This window comes from Canis lupus, chromosome 2 (genome assembly GCF_003254725.2).
Source record: "Canis lupus dingo isolate Sandy chromosome 2, ASM325472v2, whole genome shotgun sequence".
Classification (NCBI taxonomy): Eukaryota; Metazoa; Chordata; class Mammalia; order Carnivora; family Canidae; genus Canis; species Canis lupus.
In genome coordinates this window covers 72,293,522-72,309,685 of record NC_064244.1, presented here as the reverse complement: position 1 = coordinate 72,309,685, position 16,164 = coordinate 72,293,522, and the positions used below count along the sequence as shown (strand labels likewise).

The window sequence follows — 16,164 nt, the reverse complement described above, 5'->3', positions numbered from 1 at the left end:
TGGAGGAAACTGTACAAATGCACTATTTGCCATTTGTAAATTTAAATCTTAGCACTTCCACTATGTTTCCAGTCAGGTTTGTCTTCCATTCTCTGTCTGCAACAGCTCTTCAAATCCTCCCTGCTCTTCTCAGTCCACTACATGCCCCTGCTTTCTCTCTTCACAGAAGTTTTTCACAAAAGAAATAGAAGCAGTCAAGTAGATGTTTCCATCACCAGTCTACTTCCTACCCATTAGTCCACAAGTTTCTTCATTTAGATACTCATTCTTACCATTTATGTTTTAACAAAAGTGTTTGGTCCTAATTTCAGAGAATATCCTCTAAATGCATCCATCACATCATTCCTAGGTTCATTATCCATTAAACCTATTCTATGCCTTCTATATTTTTACCTTAAAATGTTATAGGAGGCTGGGGGCCGGGAAGGGACGGAACAGAATTTTGGGGCACGTCCCCAGAGTCCTAACTATAGAGCGAATTTCATCCCGTAATTAACGCTCTTTAAGCCCGGTTCTTCAGAGTTAAGAAATCCTCCAACTTTTTAATGCCTCTCCCCCTCAAGTCAGGTTTCCAGAAACCTGGAATATTTCACTACTTTGGCTCGTGTCTTTGTTCCTCCTTTTAACAATTCCCCAATCTGATTCTTAAGTATATATGAACGCAAACGAACTTAGTACTTTTCCTGGAGACCGAGTTTGGGTAGGGAGGCAAGATCGATCTGTTAGTTACCCTTCAACCCGAGTGCTGGTTACAGTCTGACCCAACCAGCGCAAGCCCTGATCCCAGCCACAGACGGAGCCCTAACACTGACAAGGCAGTGACCCAAGGTCGCACCCTAACTCGGGACCACAACCCGACCCCCTGCTTCATTTCAGGTAGGAGGACTGACAGGCCATGGGGAATGAGAGAAGGGTGAGGCGGTGTGTGTGTGTGTGTGTGGCGGAGGGTTCCGGAATGATTTTCCCTGGCCTCCAGCTTCTCGAACAGCCCAAGCCCGGCGAGTCACTGCAGACCTGAGACGAGAGCTCCGCCCACAGGCGAGACCCGGGCAGGGGCTCCAGAGAAGGCTCGGAGGAGCTGCGGGGTCATGCGCAGAGAGATCCGTCCGCTCCCGGCGCCGAGCGCAGCGTGCAGGGGCGGGACATCGGCGCGGCCCGACTCCTGATTGGCCGCGGGCGGCAGAAAGGGGCGGGGGCGGGGCGGCGCGCGCTCTCAGGCGCGCGGCCCGGCGGGCGTGTAACGGCCGTTAGGGGAGCTGGGGGACTGAACCGCCGCCCGCGGCTGACGTGGTGGCTGCAGTCAGCGTCCCTGGGTGAGGGATTTCGCTGCCCGTTTTCGGCCCCACGTAAGTCCTCCTCCCCTGGGGAACCCTTGTCGGGCTGGTAGAGCCCGCCCGCCTTGGGGAGCACCGGAGGAGCCCAGACACTCATGACCTACCTTCTTCGGGGGCCGCGGGAGAGCGCAGCGCATGCGCAGAGCCGCTAAACCGTCCCCTCCGGGTCTCCCCCTCTGGGCTTCCTAAAATAACGCCCCGCACACGCCCCCTCGCGACTCGGTCGCCTCCCCGCCCTCTTCGCCGGGCTTTCTCCGCGGTTCACTCCACAGCAGTTGCTTTACCTTTGTAAAGGGTAGGCCCTGTGCCAGTCGCCGGGGCGGGGGGGACAGCGGGAAGCACGTTGCTTGCCCTCGCGGAGCAGAGGATCCGGGGAGAAGAGTAGACGTGAAGCCGGTGCGGCTAGGTTAACACTCAGTGGTGTGGCCCGGAGAACCCGGCCCTGGGCACAAGGCGCCAGTGTAGTGGGAGACGGACGGCAGGGAGCCCTCCCTAAGGAAGGGAAGTTGGGGGTGGAGGGTTACAGGGTGAAGAGGGACGGTTGGGGAGACAGACAGCTCTTGTGAAAGCACCGGGCTGGAGTTTCCGAGCCGACTTTGCTCCACACGGGGTATCTGATAGTGTCAGGAGACAGTTTTAATTTTAGTTGCCACAACTCAGAGATTACGCCTGGTGTCTAGTGGGTAGAAATCAGGGCTGCTGCTACACATCCAACTGTGTGCAGGACAGCCCCCCCCCCCCCCCCCCCCCCCGCCTTCCAGCAAAGACTTCTTTGACCTAAAATGTCAGGAGCATCCAGATTGAGGAACCCTGCTCTAGACAAGGAGGAACTGGTGCTTTGGATGAACCACAAGTTTAGTGGGTTATAGCGAGTTTGTTCAATAGAGGGTGTTCAGCACCTCATCAGGATAAAATAGGAGGATGAAAACCCCGTTTGTCTTTTAAAGCAGTAAAAGTACATGGTACAGAGGCAGGCAGATAGTAGGCCCTCAGTATATTTTGATTGATGAATACTGTGTGCTAGGTAGGGAGGGGTGATGATACCACCAGGATGATTAAGATAACCATACCTCACTACCTGCCCTTAGGCCTTGTAGGTTTTATAATAGTCTGGTGGCCTTGTATGTATCAGGACTTTGTAAAGGCAACTTCTTGGCAGGATTTGTTTTCTCTTTCTTTGGGTCTGGTTTAATGAAAGATCAAGGTCATGAAAATAGTGTGATGGTGTGAGATTCTTAATGTGCTTTTGTCAGCTGTGTATCCCTTCAAATCCTCCCCAGTCTTGATGTGGTTCTCAGCAGCTGCCAAGTGTGACGTTCCACCCTAAGATTATAATTCTTCAAGGGGAGAAATACTTGTAACAGTTGAAGCCTAAGTCTTGGGTGGCAACTTGGGAAATAGAGCCTGGGTGGTGACCAAAGGGCAACGTGAAGAAATCGTGTGAGCTCTCCCTGCCCCTAACTTCTTTAGGGCTTGCAGCTCTGGCTGTGTCTGAAGCAGAAACTCCCAATTTATGGTACCTTGGTAACTTACTTTATTTCTTTCTGTCACACACAGAAAGAATGCTGACTAGACTGTATAACATTAGAGCACAGTCCTGGCTTTGAAGTCTCTTCCTAGCTATATGGCCTTCACCTCTCTAAATCTTCATTTTTTTTCATCCATAAAATAAGGGTCATAATAGTATCTGCTTCACAGGTTTGATGTGAGCATTAAACATAAGACATTATACCTATAGAGTGTTTAGCACAGTGCTTCGTAGGAAATAAGTACTCAACATATGTTAAATTTGTTGAATGAATACTTTGGTAATTTAAAAGGCTTTGAAGATAGAAACCATCAATGTTGGGTGCTTTTTTTTTCTTTTTTTTTTGTTTTTTTTTTTGGGTGCTTTTTTTTTCTGTCTGCTTCCATTCACTCCTACCTTTCTTGGCTGTATAATTGATTATTTGTATTACAATTCATTTCTCTCACTTTTATCTCAGGAAATCTTTATATCCTTCAAATGGTCTTAAAAACTTGTACCAGTACCTCATTTACTTGTGAACTTTGTAGGACTTCAAGAATTATCTCTTCTGGGGCGCCTGGGTGGCTCAGTTGGTTAAGTGTTTGACCCTTAGTCTTGGCTCAGGTCTTGATTTCAGGTTTATGGGTTCAGGCCCCGTGCTGGCGTGGCTGGGTGTGGAGACTACTTAAGAAAAAAAATTATCTCCTCCATACTGTTTTACTCCTTTTGAGAGTTTTTTTTTTTTTTTTTTTTAGTTTTTTTTTTTGAGGTAAAATTAATGTACAGTAAGATTCAATTTTATATGTGTACAGTTCAGTGGTTTTAGTACATTCACACGGTTGTGCAGCACCACCACTTTTTTTTTTTTTTTAGCACCACTGCTATCTAATATCAGGAGATTTTCATCATCCTGGAAAGAAACCCCATATCCATTAGCAGTCATTCCCCATTCCCCCACCTCCCTCCTCTTAGTCCTTGGAAACCACTAATCTACTGTCTATATGGATTTGCCAGTTCTAGACATTTCACATAAATGGAATTTATTTATCAGTTGATGGACATTTGAGGTTTTTTTTACCTTTTGGTTTATCGATAATGCTGCTCTGAACATTCATGTACAAAATTTTGTGTGAACATATTTTTATTTCTCTTGAACATATTCTTAGGAGTGGAATTGCTGAGTTATAGAGTAACTCTGCTTAACTGAGTTCTTTTCTCATCCTATTTTCAACTCATCTGAATTTGGAAAGGTCTCAGAATCCAATGGACCTACTATCATTTTGTAATACCTTAAAGAAATGTGTGAAGAAAAGGATTTTGATATCACTACTAGGTAGACAATCTAATCCTTATGTGTTACCATTAACACACTAACTGATAATAGCCATAAATTGAAGCTTTGACTGAATAATCCTCTCTTACCCACTATGTGAAGACCTAGGATTTCAGGGGATGGTACCATTTCTATTGTAGATGCAGTGAATTAGGGTTTGGGTTGTTGTTACTAAGAGAAAACTCTAGAGGTCAGTAAAGCACATTAGAGAAATTATATAGAGAGATAGAATTTATAGATATAGATACATATATATCTCCTCTGTTTTCTTACCAAAGTTGGATTTCTCCTCTAAGAATTGTGATCTATCAACTGAGTTTGTCCCAAACTCTTTGGGGGCTCTTATAAATTCAGTTTCTAAATTCATACTTTATCTTCCAGAGACCCCCCCCCCATATGCCACTTTTTATTGATGTAAACTGCCAAGAAATAATAACATAATTAAGGACTCAATGTGTGTCAGACACTATTGTGAGTTAATTCTAAATGAATTAGCATGAATTGGGTCCTGTCTTTATCCTCATTTGATAATGATGATGATGATGATAATGATGATGATGATGATGATGATGATTAAGTAGGCTTCCTACCCCACATAGAGCCCAACATGGGGCTTGAACTCACAGCCCGAGATCAAGACCTGAGCTGAGATCAAGAGTGTTGGACACATGGGCATCTGGGTGGCTCAGTGGTTGAGCATCTGCCTTTGGCTCAGGTTGTGATTTTGGGGTCCTGGGATCGAGTCCCACATTGGGCTCCCTCTGGGGAGCCTGCTTTTCTCTCTGCCTATGTCTCTGCGTCTCTCTCTGTGTCTCTCATGAATAAATAAATAAAATCTTTAAAAAGTGGGACACATAACTGACAGTCACATAGGTGCTCCTATCTGCATTGTCTTTTCTTTTTTTTTTTAAAGATTTTATTTATTCATGAGAGACACACAGAGAGATTGGCAGAGACACAGGCAGAGGGAAAATCAGGCTCCATGCAGGGAACCCAACGCGGGACTGGATCCCGGGTCTCCAGGATCACACCCTGGGTTGAAAGGCGGCGCTAAACTGCTGAGCTACCCGGGCTGCCCTATCCTAATTTTCATTTTATTTTATTAAGATTTATTTATTGAAGAGAGAAGGAGGGAGAGAGAGTGAGTGCATATCCACAAGCAGTTGGGAGGGGTGGAGGGAGAGAATCTCAACCAGACTTCCCACTGAGTGAGGAGCCCAACATGGGGCTCTGTCCACGATCCTGACACCATGACCCGAGCCAAAATCAAGAGTCACCTATCCAGGCAGCCTGGGTGGCTCAGGGCATGATCCTGGAGACCTGGGATCGAGTCCCATGTCGGGCTCCCTGCATGGAGCCTGCTTCTCCCTCTGCCTGTGTCTCTGCCTCTCTCTCTCTCTCTCTCTCTGTCTTTCATAAATAAACAAAGCTTAAAAAAAAAAAAAGTCACATATACAACCAACTGAATCCCAAGCACCCCCATCCTTATTTTTATATGAAGGAACTGAGATACAAAGATATTAGGAAATTTGCCCAAGGTTACACAGCTAATTAAGTCAGACTTTAAGCCTAAACTGATTTCTGCCAGTGCTCTGAATGTCAAAGGAAGAAATTCAATGAAGCATGGGTAAACGGCGGGAGTAACTATGATTCTCTTAAGGTAGCCAAATGCCTCGTCATCTAAATAAGCCTAAACTATCCGATCTTGAGTTCATATACTGAACCACTTCCTGTACTTTCGTGACTCTCAGGTACTATGCAAATATATTATTAGTATTTGCTTCTGTTAGTTACAGTTAATTAAAGCTTTTGTTTACGCAGATAGATATCAGACTTCTGCTGAATTCTCACAGCTTACCATTAGAATAAATATAAATGTTCTAAGAAGTAGGGAAATGGGAAGAAAACTTCATGTTCCCAGCTGAGAATTGGGGTTCTGCTTATGATCAAGAATTCTATTTGTGTATCATATAACTAACTTCCATTACTAGAAGAATTGGGAGATTTATGTTAATCATAATTGAAGTTATAATACTTCTCTGTTGGTTTGGTTATTTGGTTCTTTCTTTGCCTTACTCTCCCATCCTGTTTTCATTGCTAACAAAATCCTTGGCAAAGTTTGTTAATTAAAAGTAATATGGAGCAGCTGGGTGGCTCAATCAGTTACATGTCTGCCTTCAGCTCAGGTCACAATTCCAGGGCCCTGGGATTGAGACCTGAGTTGGGCTTCTTGCTCCGTGGGAAGTCCGCTTCTCTCCCTCTGCTCCTCCCCTCTTGTGCTCTCTCTCTCTCTCAAAGTATTTTTTAAAAATAAAAGTATTATTTTTCTTTTTTAAAATTTCATTTATTTATTCATGAGAGACACACAGAGAGAGAAAGAGAGAGAAAGGCAGAGACACAGGCAGAGGGAGAAGCAGGCTCCATGCAGGGAGCCCAATGCAGGACTCCAGGACTCGATCCTGGAACTCCAGGACCACGCCCTGGGCCGAAGGCAGGTGCTAAACTGCTGAGCCACCCAGGGATCCCAATTGTTTTTAATTTTTGCAACAATTGAGGAATTCTAGGACCTTATAGGATCAGTGTTGGAAATCTCCATTTGGTTTTAGGTTTTCTCTCCTTTATTTTAGGAAGAGAAGTAGGATGGAGTATTAGGAGTTGCTTTACCTTAAAAAATATCTTTAAGAGTAAAACGTGGAGGACTATCGCATGTGGTTTTGACAGTTTCAGTTGAATGGGAGTGAATTAGGAATTAAAAGATAGATCTGAAAAAATAAAAAAATAAAAAATAAAAGATAGATCTGACTGGTTATTCCTTCATTCTACAGTTGGCTCAAAAAACAGTGTTGATGGCCATGCAGGAGAAATACCCAAGTGAGAGGATCTCTCATGTCACTTCACCAGGTGAGTAGTCAGAGTTTTCTGGGTTAAGTTTCTGACCTTTGCTCTGTTATTTCATAACTGAAATTTCCTTTAAAGGAAATACTACGCACAAAAACATTTACTGAAATGCTGGTACTTAAAGAATAAAAATAACATAAAGCTATATTGAGTAGAAAAACAGCCCTCTCCAAAAGAGCAGCTATTTATCTCTGGTCCTACATGGCTTCCAACAAGACCACATGATTGATTGGGAGGGGAGGACACATGAAGGAACAGAATGACTTTGGAACATAGTTCCAAATGAAATCAGAAAAACACAGCATAAATTACTGTGTTCTATGTTGTCTTTGTAGTCCTGTGGGTGGGTCAGTCATCTGCTAGCCCACAAAGATTGGAATTCTTCTTGGATGCCAACAGACTCAGTTATGTTGTCACTGGAGACTCGGGAATTTATCTTTAGAATGGATTGACAAGATTTTGAAAGCTCTGTGGATATATTAAGTATATATATTAAACATATATAAATACAGAAATATATAAATAAATACACCCAATAAACATATTAAGTAGATACAGTATATTTAAATAGGAAGTAGAAAGTTTTATTTAAGTGATCTCTACACCCAATGTGTGGGGCTCAAACTAACAACCCCAAGATTATGAGTTAGGTGCTCTACCGACTAAGCCAGCTGGGTGCCCCTCAAAATACATTTTTATTTTACTAAATATGTCTTCAGAATTGATGTATGGGGTGAGCAGATAGTAAAGTACTGGTAAAGAATGGAAGATTAGTACTATTAACAAGTAAGAGGACAGGAAGATGGTAATAGAGGCCTTCAATCAATTTTTATTATTTCAAAAGACCTGGCAAATTGTCTACTGACTAGAGAGATAACACCATATAGACTTATCAAGAATCAATTTTTTTTCCTTCTACCTAGAGTTATACTTAGTACAGATAGTAACACCAGCTGCTCTTATGCTGATCAGAAGCGCTGATTGTTGGGTAGGTCTTCTGTGAAAGGTTATTACCGATTGCTGCATATGTGTAGATTCTTTCACATCAAGCAGTCCACTGTGACCCCAACAGTGCCTTCCGTAAAATGCACAGGGTAGCAAAATTAGAAGAAAGTGAGTTAAAAAGATGGGAGAAGCACTAAAATTGGAAGAAGAGAATAAGGTGATTTGTGTTTAAATATCATTTGCTTCCCACCAAATCAAGGAGTCTATAGAACCTTCTTTTCTGATTTCAACTCAAACTCTGACACTTTAAATGGATAAGTAGCCACCTTCTTGTCTGTTTACATGGATCATCAGATAACAGCCTAGAAAAATTGTGGTTTTTTAACAATAAATACAAGTAAACCAAGTATTTATTGAACACTTTTCTACCTACTAGCCCTCAAGTAGTAAGCTAAAAAAGTTAAATGAATCTCATCTGTCTTACCCAATCAGAAATTTTAATGGTTCTTTGCATTGCAGTCAAAGTCTTAAACTCTTCAGATTGACTTTTAAGACTTACCTTGATCTGGATTACCCTGCCCACGCAGTACCCCAGTTCAGCCAAGCAATGGTTGGTGCCCTCCCCACCCCCCTTCTGTTTATTTGAGAGCACGCCCACATGCACATGAATGAGGGGAGCAGAGCCCTATGTGGGGCTTGACCCAAGGACCCCTATATCCTGATGAGCCGAAGGCAGACACTTAACAGACTGAGCCACGCGGGCCCCTAAACAGTGGTTTTCAAGAGAAATTGGACTGCGTGTTACCCTAGGAAGCATTTGGAAATATATGAGGATATTTTCAGGTGTCACTGTGTTGGTGGGATAGGATTAGGACTGCTACTGGCATTTAATAAGGGACCAGGGTTGCTAAACCATCCTGCCATGTATAGACTGCACATTGAAGAATTGTCATGTTCACTATGCCAGAAGCACCTATTGAGAAATCCTGTGAGAGGAAAGAATGTGGATATTGGAATCAAAACAAATTGGGTTCAAATCTCAGCTCTATCCTCTGTAAAACAGTGATGATGAATACTGTTCAGTAAGTAGATGAAATCATGTTGGTAAAGTATTATGGCTTCTAGGTTTCAAAAAATGATGGCTACTATTGGATAGTATTGTTTTTTATGTAGTGTCCCTGGCTTCTTGGTAAGTCTTATTTCTGTCTGTGAACTTCTCAGCTCTCATGCTGTTTCCATTTAAAATTAACTAAGAGTAGCTGAAATAGGCATAGGAGAGAGAAAAGGGTAGAGTGATGCTATTTTTTTCCATAGGTTTAAGTGCTTTATTTAAACAGTCTTGTGAGGTTACATCAGTTGGTTCACACTAAAGATGGGAAATGCTACTTGTTTCAGGATCCGGTGTAATTCAAAAGGGCAGCTCCCTGGGGACTGAATGGCAGACCCCAGTTATCTCAGAGGCTTTTCGGAGTCGCTTTAGCCGCTGTTCGAGTGTAGCTGACAGTGGGGACACAGCCATTGGCACGTCATGCTCAGATATTGCAGAGGGTAAGTTTGAATTAATGTTTTGATTACTAATATGTGTTGTCGTTTTCGGTTTGTGTTCCAGGTGTGTTGTCATTTCCAGAATATTCATAACTGTCCCTTCAGCCAAGGGGTGCTTGATTTTTCTTACTCCATGTTTCTTACATCTGCCCTTTCCTTTCAGTTTTTACTCCTTGTCCTATCTTAAACAACTTTTTAATAGGTTTTTTGGCCTTAGGTCTTTACTTCTACTGCCAGATTAATCTTTATAAAAACCCGGTTTCATAGTTTCCCTTTCCAGTAAATTTTTGACTACTACTGTTACTTGAAGGATAAAATTCAGAGGTCTTTGTTCTGTGATCTGGCCCTATCCCACCCATTCAGATACATTTCTTACTGTTATGAAGTGTGATGTTTTACTGTGCAATGAAAAAGCACAGAACTTTTGTTATTGTTTTTGGATATCTGAGCTCTTTCCTTCTTTTATCTGGGCCCATTTGTGCTGTTTATACCTCCTCTCGCCCTTCCCAGCTATGCTGATTTTATTTTTCAAAAACTAGTGAAGTGTCTGACAGGACTTTTCCAATCTCTTCACCCATTACTGATATCCCTCTCTGAAATCTTGTATCTTTATTTTGTCTGCCATTTTGGGCAGTTATTACTTAAATTTAGTAATAACTGTAGACAGTGCTCTCTACACCCAATGTGGGAGTCGAACTCATGAGTCCAAGACCAAGAGTCTCATGCTCTACTGATTGATCCAGTCAGGCACTGCAAGAGTATTTTATTTTTTCATTTAGATAGTTCCTAAAGGACAGAGGATCTGATGATAATAATTAATAACTATTTATTAAATACTTTATGATGGATACTGTACTAAATTTTTTCTACATTTTTCATTAACATCTTTAAGAACTCTATGAAATATTTTATTATTTCTATTTTACAGATGGGAAAGCTGAATTTCTTTTTTTAAGATTTTTTTGAGAGAGAGAAAGAACATGATTGGGAGGAGGGGTAGAGGGAGAAACTCTTCAAGCAGACTCCTTGCTGAGTGCAGAGCCCTACAAAGGGCTTAATTCTATGACCCATGAGATCATGACCTGAGCCAAAACCAAGAATTGGACACTCAACCGACTGAGCTACCCAGGCACCCCAAGAAAGCTGAATTTCAAAGTGATTAGATGGCTTGGTTAAAGTCACAAAAGTAATCACTTAGTACTTTATCAGATGTCACTCATACTAGGATGGCTATAATCAAAGAGATAATAACAAGTGTTGGTGAGAATGTAAAGAAATTGGAACTTCTGTACAATACTGGTAGGAGTGTAAAATGTTCCAGCTGCTTTGGAAAGTAGTTTGGCAGACCTTCAAAAGAGTAAACATGGAGTTACCTTATGACTCAACAGTTCTACTCCTACCTATATACCCAAGAGAAATGAAAACATATGTCTACACATAAACTTGTTACACAGATATTCATAGCAATATTATTCATAGTAGCCAAAAAGTGGGAACAACCTAGATGTTTGTCAACTGATGAATGGATGAGAAAAATGTAGTATATCTATATAATAGAATATTATTCCACAATAAGAAGAAATGAAGTACTAAGACATATTATGAAATGGATGAACTTTTTAAACATTTATGCTAAGTAAAGCCAGACACAAAAGGCCACATACTGTATGATTCCATTTATTTATTTATTTATTTTTAAAGATTGTATTTATTTGACAGGGAAAGAGAAAACACAAGCAGGGGGAATGGCAGGCAGAAGGAGAGGGAGAAGCAGGGTCCTCAAGGAACCTGGAACTCGATGCGAGGCTCGATCCTAGGACCCTGGGATCATGACCTGAACTGAAGGGAGACGCTTAACCAGCTGAGCCACCTAGGTGCCCCTTTCTGTTTCCATTTATATGAAATATCCAAATAGGCAAATCTAGAGAGACAGAAAATAAATTAGTGGTTGTTCAAGGCTAGGAAAGTTAAGGTAAATGGAATGTGACTGTTAAAGGGTAAAAGGTTTTTTGGGGGGAGGTGATAAAATATTCTATGATTGTAGTGATGGTTACACAATACTGAGTATACTAAAAACCATTGAATTGTACAACTTCAAATGGGTGAATTTAATGGTATGTGAGTTATAGTCCACAATAAAGCTGTTTTTTTTTTTTTTTTAAGATTTATTTATTTATGATAGACTGGGGGGGGGGGGGGCAGAGACACAGGAGGAAGGAGAAGCAGGCTCCATGCCAGGAGCCCGACATGGGACTCGATCCCGGGACTCCAGGATCGTGCCCTGGTCCAAAGGCAGGCGCCAAACCGCTGAGCCACCCAGGGATCCCCTAAAGCTGTTTTTTTAAGAAAAGGGCAAAAATGGGGGCACCTGGGTGGCTCAGTGGGTTAAGCATCTGCCTTCTGCTCAGGTCATGGCCTCAGGGTCCTGCGATTGAGCCCCACATCAGGCTCTCTGCTTAGTGGGGAGTCTGCTTCTGCCCCTCCCCCTCCCCTCTACTCATACTCTCTCTCAAATAAATAAAATCTTTAAAAAAAAAGAAAAGGCTAGAAATGTTTGAAAATAGAAATGAAAAGAAAAAAAATATCAAACAGATATTTACTAATATTGACTCCTAGACACATGACATTTAATTTTAATAGTTTGATAGCTGTATGTATATGGGCATGGTGCTCAGCAGTTGAGCAGTACTGAATTATAGATTATGTTTTAGGCAGGACTTCAAAAGTCATTTAATCCAGTTCCTTTTTGCTGGTGAGGAACAAAAATTCCCAGAGGGGTTAAATAATTTGCCTAATGTTGCACAACTAGTCAGATTTAGGTCTCCCAGCTGTAGTATTCTTTCTATCACTTGTATAATCAAGTGTTATTGTCAATTTAGTTGTTTGTTAAGATTTGTCTACATGTGCAATCATGGGACCTTTTCCCTTTGACTAAATAATAGATCTCTTAAAAATCAAACAATGGTCTAGATTTTCCCCCTATTGAATTGACTGGCAGTATTTAATTCAGTCACATTGTTACATAGACTGTGCGCTTTTTATTCCTTTGGGGGGAAATCTATTTCCTGTGTAGTGCATTCTCTTTAAATTGTAGTAGCCTTGATGTAGTGGCCAAAGCCATTGGTCTAGAAGTTGTTTTTTTTTTTTTTTTTTAAAGGATCCATGTTGGGATACCTGGGTGGCTCAGTCATTTAAGCATCCAACTCTTTTTTTTTTTTTTTTTTTAAGATTTTATTTATTTATTTCTGAGAATACACAGAGAGGAGAGAGAGAAGCAGAGACACAGGCAGAGGAAGAAGCAGGCACCATGCAAGGAGCCTGACATGGGACTCGATCCTGGGTCTCCAGGATCAGGCCCTGGGCCAAAGGCAGTGCTAAACTGCTTGAGCCACCTGGGCTGCCCTCTTTTTTTTTTTTTAAGAATTTATTTTTTATGTTTATTTAAAAATTTTTTTTTTATTTACAAGAGACACAGAGAGAGAGAGAGGCAGAGACACCAGCTGAGGGAGAAGCAGGCTCCATGCAGGGAGCCACAGGCAGAGGGAGAAGCAGGCTCAATGCAGGAAGCCTGAAGCGGGACTCAGTCCTGGGTGTCCAATATCACGCCCTGGGCCGAAGGTGGCACTAAACCACTGAGCCACCTGGGCTGCCCCCAACTCTAGATTGTAGCCAAGATCATGATCTCAGGCTGAGATCATGTGAGATTGTGAGATTGATTCCTTCATTGGCCTCCGCACTCATTGAGGAGTCTACTTGAGATTCTCTCCTTCCTCTGCCCCTCCTACTTACACACACACACTCTAAATAAATAAATCTTTTAAAAAAATAAATAAAAGATCCAAGGTGTCTTCTCTGCTGTGTTTGTTATGTACAATGGCTTTTATCTTAATCTTTGCTCGTTTTTTTTTTTTTTTTTTTTTTTTTTTTTTAATCCTTGCTCATTTTGTTCATGAATCTAGCTTGGTTTTATTTAGAGCCCTGTTGACAAGAACCCTTATGACTGGTATAAAATATAGTCATCGTTTCATCTTTAAACTGGACAGGTCGTTTGATTCCACTATTCATTAAAATGTTTTACCTTGGGATGCCTGGGTGGCCCAGTGGTTGAGCGTGTGCCTTCAGCTCAGGGCATGATCCTGGGGTCTGGGGATTGAATCCCACATCAAGTTCCCTGTGAGAAACCTGCTTCTCCCTCTGCCTATGTCTCTGCCTCCCTCTGTGTGTCTCTCATGAATAAATAAATAAAATCCTTAAAAAAAAAAAAGTTTTACCTTGAAGATTCTCAAGGGATGGGGTAGAAGTAGATACTGAAGAACCCAGAAGGCTTTCGGCTCTTTGCTGCAGACTGAAATAATTACTGGCTTAGTTCAGACTACTTTACTTCAGAAACCAGTAAGATTTAGCAAGAGCGAAATAGCTAAATCCACCCCTCAACAAGAAAGCAGGGCTGTTAAAAAGAATTGGGTGTTGAGGCAGAGGGTATGATTGAAGAGAAGAGAGATTTAGAAATATGAATATCCTTAAAGTGGCAGAAACCCATTGATTCTGAGAACTGCAGACTTTTCTAAAAATCACATATCCCATTTTGAAAGCCTTTGAAAATTGTAAAAAGTAAGTGGCCTTTTTGAAAATAAGTGTTGCTATTTTGTTTTAAAATGTTTCAAAATACAGGGGGCACCTGGGTGCCTCCATGGGTTGGGCATCTGCCTTTGGCTTGGGTCATGATCTCAGGATCCTGGAATCAAGCCCTGCTTCGGGCTCCCTGCTCAGCAGGGAGTCTGTTTCTCCCTCTGCCTCTCTCCGTGCTCATGTTTTCTCTCTCTTTGTCAAAAAAAAAAAAAAAAAAAAAGTTTCAAAATACAAACCAGACTTATGTTGTAACTTAACATATTTTATAGTAATTTATCACAATTGCTAATTTCCTTATTATAAATATATAAAGACAGACACATTTATCAGAAATTACTATTGTTTTAGTATGGCCTTTTATATATATCCCCAAGATCACCTAAGTATAGAAAATTAGATACTTTGCATTATCCTATACATTATAAGGGATAATTGGGCATGTCCATGGTTTGGGGGTTTTTGTTTGTTTGTTTTTATGTATTTTTTAAAGGTTTATTTATATATTTGAGAGAAAGAGAGCATGAGAGGGACAAGGAGAATCTGAAGCAGACTCCATGCTGAGCGAAGAGCCTGATGTAGGGCTTGATCCCACAGCCACAGGATCATGACCTGAGGCTAAACCAAAAGTTGGACACTTAACTGATTGAGTCACCCAGGCACCGCCTTTTTGTTTGTTTGTTTTTAATATTTTTAAAATGTATTTATTTTAGAGACGAGTATGAGCGGCTTAAGGGGCAGAGAGAGAAGGAGAGAATCTCAAGCATGAGCATGGAGTCTGGCTTGGGGTTATCAGTCTTACAACATGAGCCAAAATCAAAAGTTGAACACTCAGCTGAGCCACCCATGTGCCCCATGTCCATGTTTTGTTTTGTTTTGTTTTTTGTTTTTTTAAGATTATATTTATTCATGAGAAACAGAGAGAGACGCAGAGACACAGGCAGAGAGAGAAGCAGGCTCCACGCGGGGAGCCCAATATGGGACTTGATCCCAGGACCCCGGGATCATACCCTGGGCCGAAGGCAGGCACTCAACCGCTGAGCCACCCAGGCGTCCCCCCATGTCCATGTTTTTAAAGAGCTGCTTACAAACCCATATGAGAAGATGGTAGTCGATCCGTAGTAATTCTGGGAAAGGTTGTAATATCTGTCCTCATTAGCTGAGTGTGTTCTGTGTTGGTTGATGGAAAGAAAAAAGAGAAATGAATTAAATTGGTAGTCTACTCTTCTCCATGATAGATGTGTTTGGTTTGGAAAAGAGTACTAGGCATAGTTGAAAAAGGAAGACATTTATATTCCTTGTCCCCTTAATCAAATTTCTCCCTGCTGAAGGTAACATGTATGTTTCCTAACATTCCAGTCTTCTTATTTGCTTGAAGCCCACTGCCTTGGCACATTAATTCTGTGAACTTATAGTCTTCAGAGTAGAGCTTAAAAGTTGGAAATAATGTAGAAATGTATACCTTCTGCAGCTGGTCTAATCAGAGAGTTGTCTCCCAAAACTAGGCAAGAGTTAAAAGAAGCATAAATCCAGTGTGAAGGAAAAATGAAAAGTTATAATTGGATATAAACAAGGGGGAAGTGAAAGGCAAAATACAAAATAGAGGATTTCAGTGTGTACCCACTTGAGAGAGCTCACTGTGCTAGAGTGAAACCTGAGAGTTACTAAGAATAACTTCACATATCCAGGCAGTCAGGTCTGGTGTGTGGGAGAGAGAATAGAATCCTGATTCAGATGCTATACTCCCTGCCCTGGATACAGAGCAGCACTGTCCACTTTGCCTATTCTTTGGATAGTTTAGATTCATTGCTTACCTTCACTGGGAAGCTTTTGGAGGCCACAGAGGATTTTGGCAGCCCTTGGAAAGGATATTTTTATTGGATTGGATTATGGCTTGAGAGTTGACCAGCTCCCAGAAGAATAGGACCTAATTCATTTCCCTTAAGTAAGTGGTTTTTGTTTTTTTTTGTTTGTTT

The 16,164-nt window shown here is 41.6% G+C and overlaps 1 protein-coding gene across 3 annotated transcripts in view; it reads left to right on the top strand.

Annotated features, from left to right (window-relative positions):
• The first annotated feature begins 1,198 nt into the window (after window positions 1-1,198).
• Window positions 1,199-16,164, top strand: part of CEP85 (centrosomal protein 85) — a 33,472-nt gene continuing 18,506 nt past the window's right edge. For 2 of the 3 annotated variants that reach the window (XM_049098643.1, XM_025447288.3), the window contains exons 1-3: window positions 1,199-1,346; window positions 7,000-7,075; window positions 9,413-9,565. In XM_049098643.1, coding sequence (XP_048954600.1) covers window positions 7,021-7,075; window positions 9,413-9,565 — 208 coding nt within the window. In that variant the 5' untranslated portion in view covers window positions 1,199-1,346; window positions 7,000-7,020. Of the gene's footprint in view, window positions 1,347-1,606; window positions 1,630-6,999; window positions 7,076-9,412; window positions 9,566-16,164 lie in introns of those variants that run through there. The other variant, XM_049098642.1, reaches the window with a different exon arrangement.